Source organism: Portunus trituberculatus, chromosome 19 (assembly GCF_017591435.1).
Source record: "Portunus trituberculatus isolate SZX2019 chromosome 19, ASM1759143v1, whole genome shotgun sequence".
In the NCBI taxonomy this organism is placed as follows: Eukaryota; Metazoa; Arthropoda; class Malacostraca; order Decapoda; family Portunidae; genus Portunus; species Portunus trituberculatus.
This window is the reverse complement of record NC_059273.1, coordinates 5,957,687-5,984,791: the sequence shown is the minus strand read 5'-3', so window position 1 is coordinate 5,984,791 and position 27,105 is coordinate 5,957,687. Positions and strand designations below refer to the sequence as shown.

Sequence of the window (27,105 nt, the reverse complement as noted above, 5' to 3'; positions counted from 1 at the left end):
TCTAGCTTCATATTTTTTTTTTTTGCAAGCAGAACCATGGTTAAATAGTTTTAATCATTATTTTCGTATGAATGCTAATTCATTCATTTACACGAACACGAAATTCACACCATCCATCACCCTACAATGTTATTATAAAACCATTAAACTTTTAAGCTAGCTATCCATTTTTCCACAAGCAGGAACGACCTTAGGTACCGTAGTAGTAATAATTATTTATCTTTATATACAGAACCGAACTTTGACCTATAATATAATATCAGCTGCGCATCTTGCTACCACTAATTATTATCTGCAGCTGCAACGTGAGTAAATTTCAAAGCTATATATCCACTTCTCCACATGCAGGACCGAGTTGAGGTGGCGAAATGGAGGGCGGCCGAAGTTCCCCAGCGGCGGCAGCACTTGTCATCATGGCGGACAAGGAGGAGAAGGTGGCGCAATTCTCGGCTGTTGCTGGCGTCGATGCTGAGAGGGCGACCTTTTTCCTGGAATCCGCCGCATGGAATCTCGAGGTAAGGGACTAATGCATCCCTCCACAGGGTCAGAGGTGCTGGACACAGAGTATTTACAGAGAATCCAGGTGTTAGTCTTGAATGCTACGTGTATTTGGTGATTCGCTCGTATTACTCTTTACTTATTTATTTTTTATTTTGCTTCATCAACCGGCACTTCACTGATATTTTCATATTTTGGTATTCTTATATAGTAAGAGGTTTATTTTCAACAACATTCTTTGAAAGTTTAAATATATAAAGATTTTATTTAAGTAGTAATAACTTTTTTTAATACGTAATGGTAGTTAAGTTTAGCAGCAGAATGTCTTATTCTACTTTTTGTTGAAATCTCAATTTATTATATATGTTAGATTCTGACAATTATTTCTTAAATTGGTTGTACGTACCTACGGCACTTGTTTATTTATTTATTTTTTAATAATTGTTTACCTTTTTGTCGCTTGATAGTTAAGTGTTATTTCGTCTTATACGTATTTCATATTGGTGTGGTGGTGTGGACGCAGGAATGGGCGTGTCAGCAAAGGACACATGGGAAAGATGTTCATATGTTATTTCTGCTATAACTGCCTTGGTGTTGTGGCCATAATGACTTGCTGAATGTCGGTTGTTAGTGTCACTGTGTGGGGTTGTTAAATGGTTAGGGTCCATGTTCGTCAAAGATCGTCAGAGGCCCCGCGGAGCCACATTCTGCTGATGCACCGGTTCATCAGTTGTATTTATTAACTTGTAAATTATTAAAATAACGAAAGCTTGATGGTGCATCATTAGCAGCAAGATAAAAAGTAAATAAATAAAGCAAGCAAGCAGTGACTTGAGAAAGTTGGAAAAGAATATCAGGATTAGACATATTAAGAGTTTGTCACTTAAGTATTTACAAAGATTTGTTTTAAACAAAGAAAGAGATTGTATGACAACCATTCACCAGGAAGAACATTTCACAAAGCAGTTAGTGACTTCAATCTGCCTGATATTGATTAATCAGGCTTAGTACCACTGGCACACTCTTCTCTTTCCAGTTTATTTCTTGATACATTTACTTACTTGTTTGGGATCTGAGACTATGTCAGATGGTGCAATGTTCCTTTGTCTTTAATCCTTTCTCCTTTATTTTTTTTATTTTTTTTTTTACAGTCTGCATTGAGTAGCTTTTATGAGCAAGGGGAAGAAGAGGAAGCAGCTGCAAGAGAAGGCAGTGGAGAAAACCTGGGTGAGAGGCCAGAGGCAGACGGTGCTGCTGGGTCACCACAGAAACTGCCATCCCAGGCAGCCATCCAGAGGTCAGACATATTTCTGTGTTGAAGACACTGCTATATAGTAGAAAATATCTGAAGTTTATTTATTTATTTATTTTTTATGCAAGAGGGATTGCTGCCAAGGGCAACAAAATGTTAAAAAAAAAAAAAAGGCCCACTGGAACTGCAGGTTCCCTAAAATGTCTAAAAGCAAGGGACAAATGTCTTGACGCCTCTCTCTTAAAAGAAGTCAAGTTGTAGGAAGATGGAAATACAGAAGCAGGGAGGGAGTTCCAGAGTTTACCAGTGAAAGGTATGAATGATTTGAGAATACTGGTTAACTCTTGTATTAAAGAGTTGGACAGAATAGGGATGAGAGGAAGAAGAGAGCCTTGTGCAGCAAGGCCACAGGAGGAGGGAAGGCATGCAGTTAGCAAGATCATTAGGGCAGTTAGCATGAAAATAGTGATAAAAGATAGAAAGATATGCAGCATTTTGGCAGTGAGAAAGAGGCTGAAGACAGTCAGTCAGAGGAGGGGAATTGATGAGATGAAAAGCTTTATGAGTGGAACCCTCAAACATGCGAAGAGTACTCCATACAAGGATGGATAAGGCCCTTGTATAGAGTTTGCAGTTGGAGGGGTGAGAAAAACTGGCAGAAATGCTGCAGAATGCCTAACTTCATAGAAGCTGTTTTAGCAAGAGATGAGATTTGAAGTTTCCAGTTAAGATTATGAGTAAAGGACAGACTGAGGGTATTCAGTATGGAAGAGAGAGACAGTTGAGTGTCATTGAAGAAGAGAGGATAGTTGTCTGGAAGGTTGTGTCGAGCTGATAGATGGAGAAATTGAGTTTTTGAGGCAGTGAAAACTACTAAGTTTTCTCTGCCACAATCAGAAATCTTAGAAAGATCAGAAGTCAGGCGTTCTGTGGTGTCCCTGCATGATCTGTTGACTTTCTGAAGGGTTGGACGTCTGAAAGGGGTTTACTTTGCTTGTTTCTTATATGATCCTTTATAAGCCAAATATTACGCTAGGTAGTTTTTCATGGCATTGAATTGTCTTTTCTCTACACTGCTGCTTCTAAACACTTGATATTTGCGTGTTTCTTCAGGGCTTTGGTGAACATTATGGACCAGGACAGTGACAGCGGTGGCAGTGGAGAGGAGGATGGCCAGGCCTTCTATGCTGGTGGCTCAGAGCACTCCGGCCAGCAGGTGCTTGGGCCACCCCGGAAAAAGTCAGACATGGTCACCAAACTTTTCAAGTCAGCCAAAGAGTAAGTGATTAAGTGTCACATGGCTCAAATGTCTGCTTAAATCATGCCTAGTAATTGATTTTCACTGTTGTTGTTCAGAAAGTTGGTTAGAGGTCTTATGTACATAGCAATATTTTACCAGGCATGGAGCAGAGGTGTTGGACAGTGAAGGTCAGGGGAAGAAGTCCAAGAAATTGACCTTTGGAGGCACAGGGTACCGTCTTGGCCTGACTTCTGATGATACAGAAGGTAAATAAACCTGTCCTTGCTTTTCTGTATGTGGATTATGGGTCATTCATTGTGAGTTTGTGTTTGTATGTATGCATATTTATTTTACTGTTAACAAGAGGCTATAAAGGCTATTGCTAGTGACATCATTAACTTGGTTCATGGATATTCTAACAAATTTCTCAATTTTTCTGTTCTGGTGTTCTTACCTCATAATGTCCAGTCTTTTCAAAGTTCATCTGCCACATGTATCTTTCAAACTGTGTCCATGTGTGTGTGTGTGTGTGTGTATTTACCTAGTTGTAGTTTTACAGGGCCTGGGCTTTACGCTCGTGTGGTCCCGTCTCCATATCTACACTTATCCAATTTTTCTTTAAAGCTATGCACACTCTTTGCTGACACGACTTTCTCACTCAAACTGTTCCAAGTCTCAACACATCTTTGTGGGAAACTATATTTTTTAACATCTCTCAGACATCTTCCCTTCCTCAGTTTTTTACTATGCGATCTTGTGTTTCTAATGTCATATTCTTCTCTCAGAATCAGTTCTCATTATCCACTTGATCCATTCTGTTAATCAATTTATAAACTTGTATCAGATCCCCTCTCTCCCTTCTCTGTTCCAGGGTTGGTAGATCCATAGCCTTTAGTCTCTCCTCTGGAACCATTCTTATAGCCATTTTTTGTAGTCCCTTCAACTTCCTTGTGTTTCTTTTTATGGGGGGTCCACACAACTTCTGCATATTCCAATCTAGGTCTTATTATAGTACTTATCAATTTCTTCATAATTTCTTTGTCCATGTAGTGAAATGCTAATCCAATATTCCTTAGCAAATTATATGTCTCTCTGAAAATTCTATCAATATGGCTTACCAGTTAATTGTTTTCTTCCATCATCACTCCAAAGTCCTTTTCCTTTTTTACTTTTTCTAGTTCTACTCCATCTCCCATCTTATAGATTCCCATTGGTCGTCTCTTTCACTCTTCCATTTCCATGACATGGCTTTTGTCCACATTGAAATCCATCTCCCATTTTTTACTCCATTTCCAGATCTTGTTTAAGTCTTCGTTCAGTGTGTGTGTGTGTGTGTGTTTCACTGTTTGATCTGCTGCAGTCTCTGACGAGACAGCTAGATGTTACCCTACGGAACGAGCTCAGAGCTCATTATTTCCGATCTTCGGATAGGCCTGAGACCAGGCACACACCACACACCAGGACAACAAGGTCACAACTCCTTGATTTACATCCCTTACCTACTCACTGCTAGGTGAACAGGGACTACACGTGTAAGGAGAGACACCCAAATATCTCCACCCAGCCGGGGAATCGAACCTCGGTCCTCTGGCTTGTGAAGCCAGCGCTCTAACCACTGAGAGTAGTGCTGTGTGTGTGTGTGTGTGTGTGTGTGTGTGTGTGTGTGTGTGTGTGTGTGTGTGTGTGTGTGTGTGTGTGTGTATTTACTTAGTTGTATTTACCTAGTTGTAGTTTTACAGGGTCTGGGCTTTATGCTCGTGTGGCCCCGTCTCCATATCTACACTTATCCAATCTTACTTTAAAAGTGTGCACACTCGTTGCAGACACTACTTCTTCATCTAAACTGTTCCACGTCTCAATACATCTCTGCGGGAAACTATATTTTTTAATATCTCTCAGACATCTTCCCTTTCTCAGCTTTTTACTATGCGATCTTGTGCTTGGTGTCATATTCTTCTCTCAGGATCAGTTTCTCATTATCCACTTGGTCCATTCCGTTGATCAATTTATAGACTTGTATCAGGTCTCCTCTCTCCTTCTTTGTTCCAAGGTTGGTAGATCCATAGCCTTTAGTCTCTCCTCATATGTCATCCCTTCAAGTTCTGGGACCATTCTTGTAGCCATTTTTGTAGCCTCTCCAATTTTCTTATGTGTTTCTTTTTATGAGGGGTCCACACTACTCCTGCATATTCCAATCTGGGTCTTATTATAGTATTTATCAATTTCTTCATCATTTCTTTGTCCATGTAGTGAAATGCTACTCCAATATTCCTTAGCAAATTATATGTTTCTCTAAAAATTCTATCAATATGGCTTACTGGTTGATTGTTTTCTTCCATCGTCACTCCTAAGTCCTTTTCCTTTTGACTTTCTCCAGTTCTACTCCATCTCCCATCTTATAGATTCCCACAGGTCGTCTTTCACTCTTTCCCATTTCCATGACATGGCTTTTGTTCACATTGAATTCCATTTCCCACTTCTTACTCCATTCCCAGATCTTATTTAGGTCTTCTTGCAGTATTTCACAATCCTCCTTTTGCTTTATAACTCTGCACAGTTTCGTATCATCCGCAAACAAATTTATGTAGCTGTGTGTGTGTGTGTGTGTGTGTGTGTGTGTGTGTGTGTGTGTGTGTGTGTGTGTGTGTGCGTGCATGCAAGTTTAAGTTCAAGAAGTTTATTCCATATAAAAAAACATACAATAAAGCATATATAAAATTAGAATCAATAACATGGATAAGGTCTGCAGAGATTAATCTCGTTAGCAGACCAGTGATAATGTAAATGTATAATTACAATGACCTTAATTAGCAGAAACAGAAAACAAACATGAATTATATTTTAGATATAAGTATATGTACATGAAAATGAAAATATAAATACATAAATCAATATAGATCAAACTTGTATTTCTATACATCATTTCTACCTATACTACATTGTACGCTATATAAATGCTTTTTTAATTTGTACTTGTAACTGTTTACTGAAACAGAAAGTAAATCAGATTTAATAAACATTGGAAGAGAGTTCCATACCTCAGGACCAAGATACATGATAGAATTTTTAAAAAGTGTAGTTCTAAATGGTTGACATATTAAGTTCACATAATTACCCCTGGTGACATGCGGATGTTCCTGAATATTGAAAATTCTATTATTATTTTTTAGCGATTTGAAAATGTCCAACAGTAGGAAATACTTATGCAAATAATGTAACTTTAACAATTTCAAATCTGAAAATGCCCTCAGTAGACTCAATTTTTTTTTTTTTAAATGTCATTACTCTTAAAATACGTTTTTGTGTTATAAATAATTTGTCAATAATGTGTGTGTGTGCGCGTGTGCGTGCGTGTGCATGTGTGTAATACACCGTGGCTGTTTACTGGTCACCCAGCCAGCCTTCCCCATTATGGAGCAAGCTCAGAGCTCATAGACTGATCTTAAGGTAGGACTGAGACCACAACACTGCACACACTAAGAAAGCGAGGCCACAATCCCTCGAGTTACATCCCGTACCAACTTGCTGCTAGGTAAACAGGGACTACACATTGAGGCTTGCCCATTTGCCTCGCCGCTCCTGGGATTCGAACTCGGGCCTTTTCAGTTGTAAGCCGAGCGTGCTAACCACTACACTACGCAGTGTGTGAGTGTGTGTGATTTAAACCTCATCTTTAGAGGATGTTGTCTGCCCTCTACATACTTGATCAATCTTTGTATTTCTTCAACTCCTTGTCCTCTTGTATTGTCTTGACCAGTTTTTCCACACACCTCTTCCTTTCCTCTTTCAGTCCTTTGTACACTACATACTCCTACAGTCTAAATACTACAACTTTTTTTCCCCCCCCTCTTCTAGTCCACTGCATCTCTCACTAAGTTTTCCTTCTGCTTTATCACTTTGACAACCTTTTCAGTTAAAAGGCTATCATTCACTTTCATTTGCTCTTCCTCATCTTTTTGAAATCATCCTTTTTATCCTCATGTTCCTTCTTCTAAGTTTCTTGCTTTTACACTTAGTTCCTCTACTTTCTCCTCGCACTCTAGCTTTCTGCTGGTATAATGTCAGTTTCTTATGAAGACCATCGTACGCACTCTTCCACACTTTTTTCTCTGTTGTTAGAGCTTCAATTTTTTCTCCAACTTTTCCATTCACTCTCTCATATCCCTTCTAACCAATTTTGGGGCAGGTCTCATTGCTGGAGCGGTAAACAGAGCCAAATTCAACACTGTCTCGTCTGATCTGCTCATTTTAGTGGATACTAAGCTTTGTTCACAATTAGTCTTATGACAGGACAGCACTAAACCTAGTGTGAACCCTCCATCCAGTTACCCACAAACCAGGGTAAGCTATCTATGATGAAAAGTATAACACTCGGCAGCAGCGATCTAGATGTCTGCTGTCTGCTTGTATGTGTGTGTGTGTTACTATTGCATTGTTGCCATTGCTGCATTCTTCCCTGTCCTGCTGCAGTGATCCCCGACACCTCTAAGAAGGAAGAGAGGCCAAGGGACGTGTCACTTAAGATGTGGAGGACTGGTTTCACGGTAGATGACGGGCCACTCAGGGCATATGAAGACCCAGCCAATGCAGAGTTCCTTAATGCCATCCGACGTAGGTGAGAAAACATGCTTTGTGAAGAAATGGGAAGTTGTAACTAGTAACTGTGTTTGCTGTTGCTTGTATGTGTTTCTTCAGTCTTAATAGATGGTTTTTGAAGTTTAGTAGCATATAGAAGTGTGAAGAATGAAAATTAAACCAGGGTTGGAATGTTTGTTGGAATCTACATATACATTAGTCTTAATAATAGATGAAATCACTTGAAAAAAGGAAAAATGAGAAATATGGTAGCACTCGACAGTATGAGCAGCTCATATAAATAGATTGGAGGGATTGTTTTTTGTGGCAGTGGATTTGAAGTGTTGCCTTAAAGAATCAGTAGTGTGAATTGGATGAATTGCTCTTAAGAATTGATATGGTTAATTTTCTGAGTATGGATTCATTTACTTGTTTTTGATATAATGAATACACGAAGCATTGGTGTTTATGGTAGAGGGTGTCGGGAGGGAACAGTTTTGAGGCACAGTGTTACATTCTTTGTCTCCCCACAGTGAGGTACCCCTGGAGCTGATCCGAGAGGCACGAGGAGGTGAGGTTTATATCAGCATGGCTGACCACCGCCATGAAGACTATGTGCCGCCCAAAGCAAGCTTAAAGGCTTTCTCAGGTGCTGGTCACACTCTTGGCAGGTGAGTTCATCCATGCAGTCCTTAAGGTGTGTGTTCACAATTATATTAAGCTGCAATGTGTATTAATTAATTAATTTATTTATTTTCAGGTTTGTAGTGTGTGTTTGGAGGAGCTTTTCATTTATTTTTCCTGGGATATGACTAAAAACCTGCTCCCAAATTTATGTGTATAGGTATCCAGTGATTTACTCCTCATTGTTAGTGTGATTGCTATGGGATATAAATTTGAAGTAAATAGGTTTAGAATGCTATTTACCTTTATGTACTATATATGTATATTCATATTTAAGAAAAAAAATTTAAATTCTGTAATTGCATATTCAAGAGAATTTCAGTGATTTGATGAACTTGTACTATCATCATTGGCATCATGTCAAGGCAGGAGTTTTGCTCAACTAACTAAAATGAAGAGTACTTTACTGTAGGTGCTGAATAGATACAGGGTGTAACACAAGTTTCTGCAAAACTGTTTGAGCTAAAAAGTATGTTATTCTAAATAGAAAATGTTCTATACACATGCATTTTGGAGCTTTGTTTAGCTGTTGAGGGTAATTAAAGTGTGGCTGGGTGACATATACAATGGCTGTGCAGGGCACTGAACTGTTTAATGTTGTAGTGGAGTTAAGGTATATACTTTGGGAGTCAGTAGTTCAAGTAATTCTAAGTAAAAATACTCCATATACAGGCAACCCCTGCTTAACGAAGGGATTACGTTCCTAAAAGACCCTCCGTTAAGCGAACCAGTTATAACAAGTTCAATCCCTGACTTGAGCTTCCTTTGAGAGTAAACAAAGCGAGAGCGCATCATAGTACAGTGAAAGGTTTAATGAAAGTAAAAATTATGAAGATAAACATTTAAGCAGTTTAATTTAAGACTAAGTCATTATAATGTACACTAATGTATGTATAGAAGTAACTTATAATGTTGATCTTAAATTTATGAAGGGAGGGAGAGTGGAGCGGGAAAAACGCTAGCTGGCAACCTGTGGAATGTAAACAAAGGATGCATCATTGTACCGCATACAAAACTTATGTACCACAAGGCTTTCCAGTTTATTCATTGCAGTCACGAGTTCAGGTGGTTCTTTTAGCTTTCAAGAAAGATATGATCTCACCAGCTTTCTTAATAGAGTCTGCTGACTTGAAAATGGTAGACAGTAGACAGAATCAAGCCATGGTGGGAAGCAGTGCTATTAGTTTTCTTGCCTTGTGTCTGTGAATAATATCCAGCTTCACTTCAAGAGTAAGAGGCTTCTTAGCAACGCTAGGCGACATTGCAGGGCGTTTTGGTAGCATGTAGAGTGAGGGAAGACGAGCTGCTGCTGACGCTGTTGTTGTTTTGCACTAGGTGCGCGTTTTTTGTATTCAAAAGCCTGTCGGCTTGCGTGATACGGCGGGCTTTCAAACTTGGAAAAAAATTACCTGGATAAAATTTCGTTAAAGCGAGTTTGGTGTTCGTTAAACAAGCAGATTGCAGTTAAAGGAAACCTTCGTTGTAGTGAAATTTCATTGTGTGAACCTTCGTTAAGTGGGGGTTGCCTGTACACATATTGTATTTTGTGAGAAATTAACATGTCTAGATGTTTTATGTAATGGGTTTTACTCTTGGTGGACCTCTGTGTCAACCCCACCATCCCCAGTTCTAGCTCCCTGGCATGCTGTATAATGAAGTATTGCCTTGCGACATTAAGATATCATCGTTTTGTACAATGTACACAGTCAGCCTTACAGGAAAATTTATTGAAGAGGCAAAGTTTACAGAACAAAACACAGTTTGACATCACTCAAGGAATATCATGTTTTATCTAAAGGAACATTTACAGGAGTGGTGCGAACACCAGGCAGTTGTTGTGAAGTATGAGTTGCCATGTATGTTTAAAAAGCAACACTTAACCATTATACATTATATTAATTTCTTAATTGTACATTTTCACTGATGTAACAAAAATTTTTCTCACTAACTGTTTCCTGTAAGACCCTGACTGTACATTACACAAAACAATGATGAATATTATTCGCCATTTTAATGTTGCAAGGCAATGTTCAATCAAGCAGATAGTGTGCCAGGGAGGTGGGAGTGGGACTGACGGAGGACCACCAGGGGGTAGCAAAACCCGCAGTGCAAAACTACGGTAATTTCTCTATTTTAAATAAAGTTAAATGCAGCGTATGTGTGTATAGAGTATTTTTTACAATCTTATCTCATGGGGACATCCTGTATGTGTAGATGGATAGGGAACTTTGATATAAACAAGAGATATGGTAGATATCTTATTTATAGTAACATACAATTAGATGGGATGTTCATATGGAGTCTTTCAACAGCTTGGTGCCAACAGTTGTTGGCCAGAGTGACAAGGGAGCTGCTAGCGGAGGTGCCAGCAGTCAGGCAGGACCAACCCAGGATTCCAAGACACTGCAGAAAAATGCCCAGGAGGGTCTCAAGGTAGATGAGAGCCAACCAGTCACATCCATCCAGGTGAGCTTGTGGGGTGATTTGAGTGGTAGTGTTCCTGTTCAAAAGAATAACTTTAAATACTAAACACATTTGTGATTATGCGTGTTTTCTCCAATTTTACATAATCTTATTTTCGTTCATAGTGTGACTTGAATTGGTCCCTTGCTCATTTTTGCTGGATAGATAGATACACAGCTCTTCTTACTGTTGGCAATGCCTGGAACAAGCCATGATGGTATGCATAGTACAGTTACTTAAGAATCAATCACACATGAGGGAGCTTATGCTGTCCCATACTATACACTCTGACTAGTACAATATTTTTCAAATTAAGACGAGATTAGTTTCTTTAAACTTGTGGGACAGCACATGTGTGTGATTCTTAAACCAACTGCACTAAAAAAACTATCTTACAAGGCATCACTAGCAATAATAGATCTGTTTATCTAGAGGAAACAACTGCTCTTGAGATTAAACCATACACTACTAGTCAATGAGATATCTACTGTAAGGTCATGCTTCTAGAAGCTACTATTAACAAGCATTGTCCAGCAAAAATGGGAGAGGCAATTCATACAGATAACATGTATGTATTGCAAGGGTGAGGCAGTTTCTTCTATTTTGATTCCTTCCTCCTTCCTTGATCTGAATAGGAAGTTGCTTGTCTGGAAACATCACTCGTGTGAATACAAGCAACTTGTGTATGTTTAAGCTGTCATATGGCTTGTACTGGAGTGTGGCATGTTCTTCATTACTAGATTATCACAGGGACTGGCAGAGTCTGTCTCTTCTTTCTTGGTAATGGGCTAACTGGCTGCCATGTAGATTGCAAGGAAACTACAAATGTATAATTTATGTACTCAAGACAGCTCCTTTCATCCCCCACCAGTGAGCTAATAATTGGCTCTTGAACTAATGAAAAATTGCTCGTTTTAAATTCGGCATTAAGCAAATTAAAGTAAAACTATGTACAAGAAACAAGAGAAGCTTAGATTATATCTAACTTGAATTTTTTTTTTATTTATTAAATTGCTGAAGAAGGAACCAGTTGTGAGCCATATGTACATTGGAAAGCCATAGCATGTAGAATTGAGGCTTCTGGAAGATGTTAGGTCAGGTGGAGATATTGCCAAGGTCACATTCCCCCATATGCCATGTTTAGGATGGAGGGAGACCTCATTACAGAAAAATGCCTTGATTTTTACCTCAACAGTTTGTTCAACAAAATTACAATATTTCGAAATAATTTTTGAATACACCAACTTTTGTTCCACATAAAAAAAATCAAAGGCATGTTTTGGTTTCTGTGTAAAGTACAGTCTCCCCTCATTATATTAGTATGGCATGAGTGGCGGAGTGACTTGGCCAATACCTCCACCCAATCTGAAGTCTTCCAGACATCACTTCTATATACTACAGGTCACAATTGGTTCCTTCTTCAGTAATTTAATTAATCTTTGAAGATTCTTTCAAGCTCTATATATAATCTAAGCTTCTCTTTTGTTTCTTAATGTATAGTTTTACTTTTTGCTTAATGCTGAATTTAAAAATGAACAATTTTCCACTAGTTCAAGAATTAATTATTTACCACTGATGGGGGTGTAAGGAGCTGTCTTGAGTACATACACATAAATGAGCTGCCTTGAATATATGGATATGTGTTCATAGTTTCCTTCCAGTCTACATGGCAGCCAGTTGTCCTAGACCCCTTCTTTCTTTGCTATCCTTTGGGACTGGAGTGACGCCTTCCTTATCTGATGTCCTGGCTTCCATATTAGATAACCACAGGCACTGGCTTTTCTTTCTTTGCTTTTGATATCTCATGTCTTTGCGCTTTTCTTGGGGTTCTGGATGTGGGGACCTGAAGGGACAAGGTGCTAGCTATTAAAACCACAGCAAGCATATGTCCTTCTTTGAGAGTGAGCAGTTCGTCACATCGTTGAAACTGGAGACAAGTCAAGTCAGCAGTGCTGCTTCTGCTCGAAAACATTGACTGTTGCAATAGTTTCTTCTCTTGTGCTGGAGATTAGAGATTTCTACCTCCTCCTACCATGCAAGCTCCTCTTGGTCCTGTGGTTGAAAGACTCCTGCACTGCAGTCTGCCTGGCCTCCTGTAGGCTCTGATTTCCTTAAGCAGTTCACATTTTGTTTGTATCCAATTTAAACACCATAGCCTTGGAAATGCTGTGAGTTCTTCCTATAAATGCTTTTTATCCTTTTCTTCCTCTGATGCATGGTTTACCTTGGCATCCAGGGATTGAATCTTTAAGCCGTGGTTTGCTTCTCCTGCAAGTTACAGTTTGTTTTGAGTTGATCTTTGGGCAGCCGCAATTCTGATCAACATTATTTTATCCTTCCTTATGATGTTGTGGAATAGTGTTTTTCTTTCAGTTTGTGCTGTGCTTTTTGATGACTGGATGCCTGAAAGTTTATTTGATTAAATAAAGTTTCTTTCCCATCTTACACAGCTCTAAAATATTTCCACTTCAAAGATTGTTCTTCCATCATAACTTGAGTTCAGACACTTCCTTAACTACATCATCTAGCCTCACTTTCATCATGAGTTTGTCAGTCTTGGCACTAAGCTTCTCGTACAAGGCAGAGTTCTTGCCTGCCTCTGCTTTCATTTTTCACCTTCAGTCTGTCTGGTTCTGGATTTCCTTTCTTAAGGCTTTAGAAGACAGTCTTGTGCCAATCAACTGCCTCCGATAAAGAATGGCTTGAAATGGTGATGGCTCTGTTACTTACCCATCTAGTGAAATGGGAGAAAATGTTTTTAATCTGTCATTCTTGCACTCACAAATATTCATTATCCCATATAATTTATCCATTCTATCTGTGGCCTTCTCTCACCCTAGCATATTCTTCTCCCAAATCTTTCAGCATTACCCTTTGTGCTTTAATTTAATTTTTAAATTCAACCTGTCATTAAAATACATTCTGTTTACAGCTTCGTATGCCTGATGGTTCCCGTCTCGTGGCGAGGATGAACCACACTCACACTGTTGGGGACATCAGACATTTTGTACAGACAGCACAGCCAGCCTACATTACCATCGACTTTGGCCTCATGACCACCTTCCCTTATGCTGAGCTTACCAATTTGGCACAGACGGTGTCTGAGGCAAAATTATTAAATTCTGCCATTGTTATTAAGACCAAGTAATGTAACAATGTCCTCAACAATAGGAAGCTTCAATTTGTTGACTGCATGTGATATGTGTTTGTGGAGGCGCAAATTCATATTTATTTGAATATTCTCAGCTCAGCTCTGCTATGTTCTAGTATACTTGAACAATAAACTTATTTTGGAATTGTATTCCATATGCATATTTTACCTGTATACCCTGTCCTACTGAATAGTTATTCTCTAATTATCAATACCCACTACTACTACTCCAGTATACTACCAACTTGCTACCTCTAAAATTCCAGTTCAATCTGCTTATCAGCCTGACATTCTCACAAAGGATCACCCAATAAATGAGGAAATGCTTGCAAACACATGTACACACAAACACACACACAGACCAATTGTACCTGAGTGAGTGACATGAAAGACACGAGAGGAGAGCCAGCAGGGGCTAGTGTCTCCTGAACTGCTTCTTGAACTTCTCATAGTGAAAGTCATCAGTTGCCTTCTCCCCGTGTGGCCTTTTAGGTGCTATGGTGGAGATCTTGACACCACCACCCACCACTGGCTCCACAATCTCTTGCACTCTTTTTTCTTTCTTCTTGGCGGGTCCAGATTCCTCCAAGTTGACTGTCAAATAGAATAAAAAGAAAAGAGCACCAAGGTTAAAAATAGAAAGGAGAGACAGGAAATGAACTTGTAACATGATTCAAAGAAGGCATTGTAGCTGATATAAGCATGAAAATTACAATAAAGACAAGAGTATCATCATTAGTTTCATCATTACTGCCTACTTCAGACTTCAAGCATACTGCAAATTGATGTGTCAGCTGATTATAAGGACAAAGATAAGACCAGTCAACAAGAGCTGATAAAATCATATAGTTAAAATGATATCAAACATCAATGAATAAGAAGATATGTGCAATAGTACCTCATGGACTTTGCAGTAACAGATTTTGCTCAATAAGGAACTGGTCAGAATGTAACCAATTTTGGGGGACCACAATGGCAACTTTTTCCAGAATCTATAGTTCCCGAGTGGCCGTGTGGACGAAAACACACACGACATTAAATGCTTATTAAGGATGCTACTGGACCACATAGAAATCAGCCATTACACCAGATAGGAAGCTATATCTTTAATTAATCTATTCTTAGTAAGACAAATTTTTATTACTACACTTCTTAAATATTAATGAACTTTTAATTCAGCATTGTGTGTAAAATAAGGTGGTTTAAATGTTCAAAATATTTTTTCTGTTATTAAGAGAAAAAAGGAAAGGAGGGGTAAGGATCTCGCAGACCAACCGCTCTCAGTAACAGATACCCCTCGCCCCTGAAGTGTCCATTATTGAGGTACCATTGAACTAGTAAAATGAGAGAAATATTATTGACTAGATAGAAATTTGAGTGAACCTATCCAGTGGCCTCAGGCACCATCCACACTCACATCTGTTGTGCTGAACAAAGTTCACTGCCATGTTCTTTGGCACAAACTCCGATGGCCGCTCTTTCTTCATCATGCTCTCTCGGAGGAGCCGCTGCTTTGCTTCTTCTGTTGCTTCAATGTTGCGAATCTTTGCCTCCAGTCCAAGGTCCACCTCAGGGATTCCACTCAGCATCTGTGGGACACACAGCAGTTACCTGACTGTGGCTTTACATGTTCAAGCTGTAGAGTGACTGGAGGAGACTGGTAAAAGTGGTGGTGATGGTAACAGCAATCAACCAAGTATTAACTTAGTTTATTTTGATAACTTATTCAAAGTATTCACCGTCAAATCTTTGAAGGTCCTAACAAATACTTTATTTACAAATTCATTATTTTTAAATATATGAAAAATTATGAGGAAGCCTGAAAATACAGTTCATAGATGTTTAATGATAATAATTTGTTTGATTGATCTGATCAGCACTTATTCAAAACATTAAAATCTGTAGACCAACAAAGACTATCAGTATCATCTACAAAACACGAACATGAGGGAAGTCACCAGAATCCACAAGCTTACACATGACAGTCCTTTCACGAAGCTTAGACACAAAAGAATAATTCCCTCAACCCAGTCCCTAAACTGCACTAGCCTGGCAATCCTGTCTACCTGGTTGCTAAGCATCTCCTCGCTGCGCTTGGAGGTGGACTCTCGCAGCATGGAGGGTACAGCGTGCAGGGCCACCTCATCCAGTGTTTGGTACCGGCTCTGCTCCTCCTGCATATCCTCAGATTCAATGCCCTTCCGCTTTGCGAGGTTTTCTTCTATGTATTTCTGCCTGGAGAATGAACATTGTTACCAAAAAAGCTCTTACATTGAAGCCACGTTCACAGAGTTAAATCGTGACACCTTTCATATCAATGTCCAAACAAAACAAAAATATTATAAGAACAAAAGCAGAACCATTTTTTTTACACAACTTATTAGGTAAGAATATACAACTCTACATATCAAACAATGTCCAATGAAAACATTAAAATATCATCACAGTAAAATGTTACTTTCAACAGAACAACTCTGCACAGCTCAGGGCCTCACATTTCAGCATCTTCATCACGCCTATTAGTCTCAACAGAGAAGGCTGTGCCAATGCCAGTGTCATAAGCATCATCAGAAGTCTTCTTTGCATTCTTGACCTGGTTGAGATCCACCATGCCTCCACACTTGGTTTTGAATGGATCATCCTGTTGGAAGGGAAAGATTTGCATATAAATGTTTTTTTTCCTATAATCTACTCAGATGTACAGTAAACCCTTGCTAAGTTGGATTAATTGGGAGGAAGTCCAATCTGGCTTCAGTGAAAATCCAACTATTTGAACCCAGCCCTGCATTTAAATTTATTGTCCACAAGGTGTTCAGCAAGTCTTCCTCTGATGTGCTGGAAGTTCAAGCTGCATATTATTTACCCCTTCAGTTCTTTCTTGCATGTACAATTTGCAGACATATTCATCAAGGTTTTCATGCTGTCCTTTCTTCACTCTATACAGGTCCTTCCCTTTTTCTTAAGGGTCTGACTTAACTGATATCTAACTTTGTGAGGTTTTACTGCATTTTGGGATATATTCTACATCAAAATATACATCACTTTACTTGCAATTGTGCTCCTTGTCATAATTTAACGTGTTACATTTGAAAAATGCATACCAGTCACATTTCTGCATGTAATGAGTGTTGAAATAAATTCTAAAATACAAGACTGGCAAAAGATATGAACATTTCAAGCAAAACCACCAATTCATGATTGACATAACATCACTTTCATGAAACAAACAGACACCACACTCACATCCACACCCTCCTTCTTGGCAGTTGTCTCTCCCACCAGCAGACCCTCGGCACTCACTCCTGCCTGCCGTCGCCGGTACTTACGTAGCTCCTTGCTCTCCTCCAGTTTGGCACTGGAAAAACAATTAATCCCCAGCATTAGTCTTCACTGGGCGGCATGCAGTGTGGGGAATGCAAAATTAAAGAAGTCCATAATATATATATGCAGAGTCCTTTGCTGGTAAAGCAAGCTGCAGCACTACCATGACAATCAGACTGATGAGTATTTGCACTGAATATAATATAAAGTATAAAGCCTGAATGGGCATACTCTACAACCTTCATGCATGCAAAATTGAACATTTACCTACATAAGTGACTCGTCTCCATTGCCTGAATCATCTTCATCCGAGTCATCTTTGCGGCGGCGACAATAATTCTTGTTTTTCACCTTCTTGAACACAACCTTGGGTGTAGCAGCAGCTGGCTCACCATCTTTTTCATCAGACATGACTAAAAATATGGAAAAATAATATATCTTATCAACAAGATCAAGAAATATCTTAATTCCCAAAGAGAGGTATAGATCACAGTAGTCCCCACATTTAATTTACAGTACATACTGATAATTCCTAAGTTTGGTTCCAAGGAAAAGCAAACCAAATCTAATATTACAACAATAGCTTGGATTATCGGTGCAAGCTTATTTGGCCAATTCGTGTTAATAATACATTACATGTATTATTCACCACGGTCGCCTACTGGTCACCTAGCCAGCCTTTGCTCTACAGAAAGAGTTCAGAGCTCATACTGACCAATCTTCAGGTAGGAAAGAGACCACATCACACACCACACATACCAGAAAAGCGAGGCCACAACCCTTTGAGTTACATCCCGTACCTATTTACTGCTAGGTGAACAAGGATTATACATTAAGAGCCTTGCCCATTTGCCTCGCCGCACCCAAGATTCGAGCCCAGGCCCTCTCGGTTGTGAGCCGAGTATGCTAACAACTACATTATACGTGTCTGTTCATGCTGGAGTGTACTTGCAGGGGTAAGAGTTACTCCTATGTTATAAGATATATCACTGCAGCACAACTTATCATGCATATATCTAGATAAACCTATAAAGCTGATAGCAAGAAATTAGAATAAATGCACATTTTGACTAATGTATTTTACAATTGTAAAAGATTATTTCTGCCTAACACAAGCGTGATACCATACTTTGGCACCATTATTTTGTTAGATTTAAAGAGCAAAATAATTATTGCCTGTGTTTCCACACTGTGTGTTGCCAGCCACCACAGGAGTCACATTCAATGGCCTTGTGGTGCTCTGTTGGTCTTTTTTGCAGTCTACCTATGCACATGTCGCTCATCTCAACCTGGCAACTGATCATCTACACTAAAGAAATATTTTCTTATGAAATACGAAAAAAAGTCAGAATGAGCCATAACACAGGTCCAAATCAGTCACGAATCTGGTCTGAATGAGCCAAGATGCGAATAAGCCTGCATCCAGCTTTGTGATAAATCATTGCAATGACTATCATGTTAATCAGTTATTCAATAATTATACTTCCTGTTATCAGTATTACCAATACTTTTGGTTCTAAATTAGCAATAAAGTTTAAGGTAAATACTATTTCAATAAGGGTAGTTATTCTGTTTTTATGAGACATACTATATTGTAATGATCCAAATAGTAGAGAATGCTACATGAAGTGCTCTGAATCCCTTTCAGATTTCCAATTTTTGCATTTATTCATTTTTATGATTTCATACAAGAGCCCTAGGTAATCATGCTCTTGACATTAAAAACCCTAGCCTACCAATCCGTGTCACTTCAGAACCATAAGGAGAAATCAGTTAACCAGTCATACTACCTGAGGGTGAATGTTGGATGTGTGTTGTTCTTTAATTTTTGTATTGTTTTTGGTAGAATGTTAAGAATACAAGGCTGCAGATGTACTCTGTGAATGAAATCCCTTAAAGAGAGTGATGTCTACCTCAGTTAGGTGTGCATTGTCAGACTGCCAGTAACAGAATGGTAGGATAAGGTTATTCATGTTAAGAGAGAGAGAGAGAGAGAGAGAGAGAGAGAGAGAGAGAGAGAGAGAGAGAGAGAGAGAGAGAGAGAGAGAGAGTTTTTAGTGTTCATATCAGTTAAACATATATCAAATAATTATGTTTTATGCTTGTATTAGGAAATAAAAAAATAATGGATGAGTTGTATAAAACAGCACTCGAATTAAAAATTTGGAAAGGAGAAAATATCGATAAATCAGTTTCCAGTGAGCGCCTAATGAAGATCCAGCACATTGAAAGGGATCTACTAATGTATCGAGATGCTGACCAGCGCTTTCGAAATCTTTAGGTGATGATGCGACTATAATAACGGAATAGTCATTATTATTACCATCATAAGGTGGTCTACGCTCCGAGGGGCAAACATCTGTAGGGCCACACTCCCTCCTAACACAAAGGACTCACTCACCTCAACCTCCCCTCCTATCCTTGCTGTGTGATTTAGGGTCAGGCGCTTCCCTTTCTTATTCTGGCGTGCGGGTGATGCTTCTCACTGGCTGTCCTGCTACACTGGAGTGGTTTTCTTCCAGGAGCTACTACTACCCAGCCGCCACCTGCCACCCTCGCTGGTGTATGACTTGTTTACATCCTGAGGCCTTGCCAGAGAACACGCTGTGAAGAGGAAAGTAGGAGAAAGAGAAAACAAAAATCTAAAAGGAGGGTCCAGCGTAAGAGGTGTCTTGACACCTCTTTTGAAAGAGTTTAAGTCATAGGCAGGTGGAAATACAGACACAGGTAGAGAGTTCCAGAGTTTACCAGTGTAGGGAATGAAGGAGTGAAGATACTGGTTAACTCTTGCATTAGGAAGATGGACAGAATAGGGACTTCAAGTTCTTAACCCCTCAGTGCTGGAACGCGTTTTTGTTTTACCATGAGTTTTGGGTTTGACTGGACGATTTTATTTATATCAGGAAGGGTCTATGAAAGTCACAAGATTAATGGCCAGATCTTCACTATTTTAATCATAACGTGAAGCTGTATAAAATCACCAAATACTAAGCATAATGAATATGGAAATGCGTCATGGTACTGAAGAGGAGGTTATTCCCCTTTCGTCGTTTCCTGAATTCAGGCGGGTCTCCTCCAGTTTTTAGTTCTGTAACTAACATTCTTTGTAGTGCTGTCACAATCCCATCCCTTAACACAATTTTTTTCCCCTCTATCTATGGATCAATAATTTTTACTAAACTGCTTTTCTGTAGACTATTTCATATCCTCTCATTCCTAAAACGAGTATCCATTTTTCATTGTGGCATTTCTCGATAATAAAGTATTAAAATTAAAAACACTACACCGGCCGTTATGTCTTACCTATGAGGTGAAGAGATTCTCAAGCCAATGAAGGTGGGTACAGTTTTGCGGCTTTGTTAATAAACACGTGAAACCTCTTCTTTACATCCGTTTATCTGGTATCCCCACTAATTTTTTTCTTGCCTTATAATGGCGCCTATCCCGCTGTACTAAAAATAAAGTGAAGCCAGTGGGAGGAGCTTATGAGGCGGTGGGCGGAACTTACGACCGCAACTTACACCCAAAACATTGGCCTCTATTATGTTAAGCGATGGAAAAATGCCACTTTCTTTTCATTACTAGAGGAAAACAAAGAAAGAACTGATGGTTTAACTTACGTAAACCACATTATAGTTTTTCGTCTCATGTCCATGTTTCAAGGCTGCCTACCATATAATATTATGTGACCTAAAAAGGCTTGCAATAGTCGTGGCATACAGTGGCACGAAGATTTAGAAGATAAAACATACGTAAAAATTAGATAATACAGTATTTTCCAGTTTTGGGGACTTGGGTGAGAGGTGGAAAGCCGTCTTTGGGGCAAACATATGACTGAACAAGGTCGTGTACAGGTGTGAAAATACATGTGCATGTAGATGTAAACATGTACATATACATGTGAATTTAAATGAAGGATGAATAAACTGTATATCAAGTGAAAGTTGTTCTTTCTTGGTAAAGAAATTACTTACCACATGTCAATTTCTCTCTCTCTCTCTCTCTCTCTCTCTCTCTCTCTCTCTCCAGGTTTTATTTAGAATGATGTATGATTTCACGTCACTGGGCATTGGAAATAGCATAAATCACTGAAATTTTACTTCTGTTTCTTGCCATGTAATAAACACAAGATTATTTAATTCAAGTATGTATAATTTACCGTCTAAATCTTAGTGCCACAGTGTGCCACGACTATTACGAGTCTTTTAAGGTCACATATAAGGAAGGCAGCCTCGAAACATGGATACAAGACTTCACTTTTGCGACATCATACCGCCTTCTGTTATTCAGCCTCCTTGTTGGCGGCCTCCCGAATGGCAACACGTGATTGGCGGGTTCAATTCTATAGATACCGTGAAATCCTAAACATGTTCATCCCGCTTTCCCAGATCAGGTAGTAGATCCACAACCTATAACAAGTTCCATGAATTGGGAGTTTAACCCCCTAAAAAGTGCCGCCGGCCCATGGAATAAACAAGATGTTGGAAGTGTTCACCTTAAGGCGGGTCCACACCTGTCAATTTGTGACTGAAATTGGAAATCGGTAGAATTTCCTAGCCTTGCGACTGGAAAAACCAGGAGTGTTCTACCTTAAGGCGGGTCCACACCTGTGAATTTGTGAATGAAATTGCAAGTCGGTAGAATTTCCTAGCATAGCGACTGGGAAAACCAGTTGCAAAACAAAACAAGTCAGCCTTAATTGGTCAGTCGATTTGCGATTTTGTTTACGTCGTGACGTCACGGAGAAAGGTTTGAAAATGTGGTGTCCAGATGTAGAGATGTTAAAGTTGGTGAGGGAAAAAGAACAAACCAGGGACCCCTGAAAATTAATTATGCGAAAAAAAAAAAAAAAAAAACGCAAATCGACGTTCGATGAGACAGCTGCCACTCTCCAAGAACTATTTCCCTCTATGCAGGATGTTGTTGGTGAGGATTGAAGACTTGATTTAATTTGATCGCAATCGTCATCGTCACCAGAGGAAGACATCTTGTTGGGTAGCTATTTGTTTACGTTCACTTCCAGCCACCCAGCTGATACTTCCCAGTCGCTATGTGTGAACATGTTCCGACTAGAAGGGCTCAGTCGATACTTCTTGCGACTTGCAATTTCAGTTGGATATTGACACCGTGTGAACCCGCTTTAGAACACGAGATTCGTGAAATGCAGGGAAAAAAACAGTGAATGGGCTATGCGATAAATAAACTAGTAATGAATATTCAAGTTACAATAACATATATTGATCCTTTCTAACAGTGAAACATTCAAGTCTCAAAAAATACCGAATAAATTTGAAAGGAGAATGAAAAAAGTCTGATGTCACTTAGGGGAAAGAAAATTGCATAATTCATTGATAACCCTTATGCGGCAGTTCGAAGTCACAGGAGAGATGATAGGCGGTTTAGATTCCCCTTCAGCTCAACGTTGCTGACCGGGGATAATTTTAGAAGGAAATAGAAGCAGTTGTGAAGGTCTGGCCGGACAGTCTGGTGGCCGGGTCAGTGACGGTCACGCTGCCTTCCTTGGCCTTGCGACTGATTATAAAGTATTATAATGTACTTCTGAGCCAACCATCCACTCTACACTCGATAGGATCTAGTCCAGGTGTGGGCAAACTAGGGCCCGCCAAAGGAATTCATGCTGCCCAACAAAATTTTAGTAAATTTGTAAGGGAAAGTTAATAAACATCGCCAAATAATTCTGTGAGCATTTCGTTTTCTTCCAGCAGGTGTACATATGCGTGGGAGTTTTTTTTCTACTTTAAAAACCTTTTATCTTATATTTCAAATATAAATCAATTTGGGTTATAATATGTGGCCCTATAAGATTTTTTTTTTTTTTTTTATGTGGCCGTAGCACTGAAAAGTTAGCCCACCCCAGATCGTCTAATGTTACTTTTTTTTTTTTTTGATCTGGTGACATACTAACAAAACTTTTGCATTCAACTAAAAATCTGGCCCTTGAAAACTGTTGTCGTGAATTAGCAAAGCCTCAGTCTGGCGGCTTGTTGCAGCGTCCTCCCTTCCATCCCGGGTCATGTTGCTCTTTCCTCTCCCCTCCTCAGCAACCAACCATTCCTCTCTTCTTTCCTATCCCCAACTAGCATTCAGTCATCTCTCCTTCATTTTCACAGTCCTCTTTTAGATTCCTTTTACCTCTCTCACCTCCTCAGTTTCTTGCACCCCTTCCTTTCATCTCGTCTCTTTCCTTCTCTATACACATTTCACTTTGTTACCTCGTATTTTACCCTCTTTTCTTTTTAACTTAACATCTCTTCATTAATTTCTCCCCTTCTATCGTTTGTGTGTAACTTATCATCTCACTTGTCACACAAATTTACAACGCGCCAATCCCCGCACCAGACGAGAGAACAGAAAACTCGAGTGGAACTTGGTTTTACATGACCGGCTGACTGAACGCTGGCTGCCTTGCCGTACCTCCCGCACGTGAGAGTTTTCCTGTAACTAACCATTATAATCCTATAGTGGTAATTCTGCGCTTAGTCTTATTCTTAGTCAGGTTAAACTGCATTTAGTAACATTTTCTATCCTACTTGTACTTCTTCACTATAGCACAATTTTACTCATACTACATATTACGCTATTTTTTTTTTCGCGAGTATTTCAGTTTCTTCCATTATATCATGTTTATCTTGTTTATTTGTATAATGTGTATCAGATTATTAGGTATGTATAATTGATATGTATGAGGATATATTCTCATTGCCAGGAGAGAGAGAGAGAGAGAGAGAGAGAGAGAGAGAGAGAGAGAGAGAGAGAGAGAGAGAGAGAGAGAGAGAGAGAGAGAGAGAGAGATACCTACGTCACTCATCAAATTCTGTCGTTTTACTTTTTTATCTTGTTCTTTTTTTGCTTCTGTTCTCTTTCTACATTGTGTACTATATACTCAGCGTTGTAAGTAGAAGCTTCTATTTTCAAAACACCAATAATATCCTCAAGCCCCTATTTAAGATCTCAAAACTCCCAGTAACATCTAAACCAAGCATTAAAAAACCCGTCCAGCTACATAAAGACTTGTATATTCATTTATAACCTATCAACTCACACTTGCTCTTATGCTCATCTGCAGCTCCTTAGAAACAGGCACTGACATCACAATATGTTCACCCGTGCCATCTGGAAAGTCTTGCCGTCCTGCAGCACACATGACACCACCACTTTCGTTGGGATTGTGCCGTTGCCAATCGTCCTCAGTGAACTTGCAGCCGGCACCCTCTTCCCCATGCAACGCTCGGCATGTCAAGGACTGTGGAGATTACCAAATAGAAGCTTTCACACCACAAAACCCTGGATCCTAAATAAACAAGACAAAATAGAGAGATTTGCGTTCATAAGGCTTTTACACCGCTATCTGAGCATTGTCTGAGGTGTGGCAGACCCTTAATTGTGGATGTAATGAAGCTGATAAGGTCACGGTATTTGTTTTATAGTAAGGTGAGATGAGGTTGGAGTGTTTTAAATTACGATATTGACAGGCATGTGGACAAAATACCTTAAAACACACAAAAACCCCAAAATACCAACAGAAGACACTAACACAGCCAAAACAAGCTTAATATAACCAAAAACACATTCAAAACACGCTTGATACAACCAAAACACACCCAAACCCACCCAAAATACACTACCTCGCCCAAAACATGTCCGAACCTACCCAAAACATTTAAAACACGTTACACTTAACGCACTCAAAACACCCCCACAACACCTCAAAATACGTCCAGAATACACCTAAACCACACCCAATCTTATCCTACGCTAATTCAGTTTTTTTTTATACTTTTAAATGTTGTATTAACATATTTAACACTTAATATCCGAGTTTGCTGCAACGTTATACTAGTTGGTGGTGGTTCTTACGCAGCCTTCACACTCGAGGCACATTCAACCAGTCCCCACCAATTGAACACGACAGCTTGACACATCAGGCACATTTTAAATTCAACGTGCTAAAACAACAAACTGAACGAATGACCCCGAGAGAGAGAGAGAGAGAGAGAGAGAGAGAGAGAGAGAGAGAGAGAGAGAGAGAATCACTTTAAAGCATGTATATAAATCTCTCAGGCCGTTTAAAGAGCTCAGTCAATGCCACGACTTTCTTTTTGCATTGTTTTATTTCACTGCTGAAAATTATTACGAGACAACGATGAAAAATATTAGTCTAACTACTAACAAAGAAAGAAAATGGGAAACGGAGAAAGCTAAAAAAAAAAAAAAAAAAAAAAAAGAAAAAGAAAACGGGCAACGAAACGGAGTCCAGATCCGCAACAATTAAAAAAACGCGCAACACGAATCTCACAATATTGATCGAAATGCCAGACAATCTTCAAATTTCCAATCTTCTTTCTAGTGGAAGCGTCACAAGGAAAAAAAAAAGTATCAAATGAAACGAACATGGTGTACAAGATTACCAGAGAGAGAGAGAGAGAGAGAGAGAGAGAGAGAGAGAGAGAGAGAGAGAGAGAGAGAGACAGAGAATATAATGATTTCACGTTTGATCTGCTCTTCCATCTAAGCAACCGCCATCACTTGAACCTAAGTCCTCTGACGTGTATTTAACCTAATAACACACGGCTTTCATATCAGTATATATCAACTATCTGTCAATATGTCTGTCAATCTGCCTTCCTGTGTTAAATAAATACTCTTCTTTCTTCCATTGTTTTTGCATTGCTTTGCTGCGTCTGTCTGTCTATCCGTCTTATCAGTCTTCCTTCATTAAACTCTGTTGACCAAGGACTCTCAGCCTTACCGTGAAGACTGCCTGGTGCCGCTCACCGTGCGGCACCTGCTGGTAGAGTGCCCTAGTTTGATCGAGTTACGACACCGCTACCTCTACCGGTGTCGCGGTAGAGATAGGGGTGTCTACCATCTCTCAAAGGTGCTTGGTCCAACATGTCTGGCCCCCGGCCATGACGTTTACAAGTACCTGGGAGAAGCTGGGCTTCTCCCCAATGTGTGAATTTTATTTCCTTTTATTATATGTATTTTTAATGTTTTTCATTTTATTGTAGTTTTAGTATTTCTAGTGATCTTTGATTTTATTGTTTTTAATTGCTTTTAGTTCTAAATAAAATATCGTAGCGGCGTCACATGACCGTTGATGTTGCGGCGCCTAAAATTAAGATCCATCCATCCTTCATTAAACTAGTATATCAGTCATTCCGTCCGTCTGTCTTTGTCCATAAGCTTTCCTCTATTAAGTAGTTGTTCCGTTTATCCACCTATCTGTCTGCCAGTCTACCTACCTACCTTCATGTGCTAACTACCCCTATTAACTATCTAAATACGCATTGAATAAAAGAAAAACATTAATTACTGCGTGTTTATTAATCTCTGTCTTTTTATGTAACTATTTTGTCTATATATCTGTCCCTCCGTCTGCCTTCGTCTTCCAATAACCCGCTATTCTATAACTAACTACTTAGCAACGGATTACTTTTACATTCACTAGAGAACTAACTACAATCGGTCCATTTCTCTACCTGTCCCCGTATGAGCCTCTCTATATAGCTATTCAATTTATTCATGTGCTTGTTCCAATATCCGTTTATCTGTCTTCCTATACACCGTAACTACTCACCTACCAATCATCTTTACATGTACTAATAGAAAAACATACATCAAATCATTAAAAAAAAGTACACATACATTTTTAATCTTACTCTAATAACATTAAATCATACATTAATTTTCTAATATCCTACAACTGAATAATAACAAAGGAAAAAAAAAAAAATCCACTCACCTGCAGTACCATATCGCCTGAAGTCTCCCCGGCTAGTGACGAAAAGTTCCAGGTTTGCCACTTGAACACTGCGATCTGAAACGCTTCGCTCTCTCAACACGACTATTACCAAAAGCCACACAGATACTAGTTACCTGGATTGTCGAGACTGTTTC

At 39.2% G+C, this 27,105-nt stretch overlaps 2 protein-coding genes across 7 annotated transcripts; one reads left to right on the top strand and one right to left on the bottom strand.

Annotated features, from left to right (window-relative positions):
• Positions 1 to 353: 353 nt before the first annotated feature.
• LOC123506374 (NSFL1 cofactor p47-like) lies at positions 354 to 14,013 on the top strand. Its single transcript, XM_045258448.1, has 8 exons — positions 354 to 515; positions 1,650 to 1,795; positions 2,864 to 3,028; positions 3,150 to 3,256; positions 7,461 to 7,605; positions 8,099 to 8,236; positions 10,562 to 10,715; positions 13,645 to 14,013. The coding sequence occupies exons 1-8, from the start codon at positions 369 to 371 to the stop codon at positions 13,858 to 13,860; spliced, it is 1,218 nt and encodes a 405-aa protein (XP_045114383.1). The 5' UTR covers positions 354 to 368; the 3' UTR covers positions 13,861 to 14,013.
• On the bottom strand, positions 10,495 to 27,105 carry LOC123506375 (telomere length and silencing protein 1 homolog). Of its 6 annotated transcripts, none has more exons than XM_045258453.1 (8): positions 26,951 to 27,105; positions 17,452 to 17,597; positions 17,107 to 17,218; positions 16,359 to 16,504; positions 15,930 to 16,098; positions 15,281 to 15,452; positions 14,235 to 14,457; positions 10,495 to 10,749 (listed from the first exon to the last, which is right to left on the bottom strand). In XM_045258453.1, the coding sequence occupies exons 2-7, from the start codon at positions 17,499 to 17,501 to the stop codon at positions 14,279 to 14,281; spliced, it is 828 nt and encodes a 275-aa protein (XP_045114388.1). In that variant the 5' UTR covers positions 17,502 to 17,597; positions 26,951 to 27,105; the 3' UTR covers positions 10,495 to 10,749; positions 14,235 to 14,278. The 6 variants fall into 6 exon arrangements, with proteins under 6 accessions (XP_045114388.1, XP_045114385.1, XP_045114389.1 ...); XM_045258450.1 differs by having other exon boundaries at positions 17,456 to 17,597; positions 26,951 to 27,104; XM_045258454.1 differs by lacking the exon at positions 26,951 to 27,105 and adding an exon at positions 24,248 to 24,395.

Coding starts and splice junctions, on each gene's coding strand:
- LOC123506374 (XM_045258448.1), top strand. CDS start 369: ATGGAGGGCGGCCGAAGTTCCCCAGCGGCGGCAGCACTTGTCATCATG. Junction 516..1,649: donor CCGCCGCATGGAATCTCGAG/GTAAGGGACTAA, acceptor TTTTTTTTACAG/TCTGCATTGAGTAGCTTTTA. Junction 3,029..3,149: donor CTTTTCAAGTCAGCCAAAGA/GTAAGTGATTAA, acceptor ATATTTTACCAG/GCATGGAGCAGAGGTGTTGG.
- LOC123506375 (XM_045258450.1), bottom strand. CDS start 17,595: ATGTCTGATGAAAAAGATGGTGAGCCAGCTGCTGCTACACCCAAGGTT. Junction 16,505..17,106: donor CCAAGAAGGAGGGTGTGGAT/GTGAGTGTGGTG, acceptor CCCTTCCAACAG/GATGATCCATTCAAAACCAA. Junction 14,458..15,280: donor CTTTGTTCAGCACAACAGAT/GTGAGTGTGGAT, acceptor TCTATTTGACAG/TCAACTTGGAGGAATCTGGA.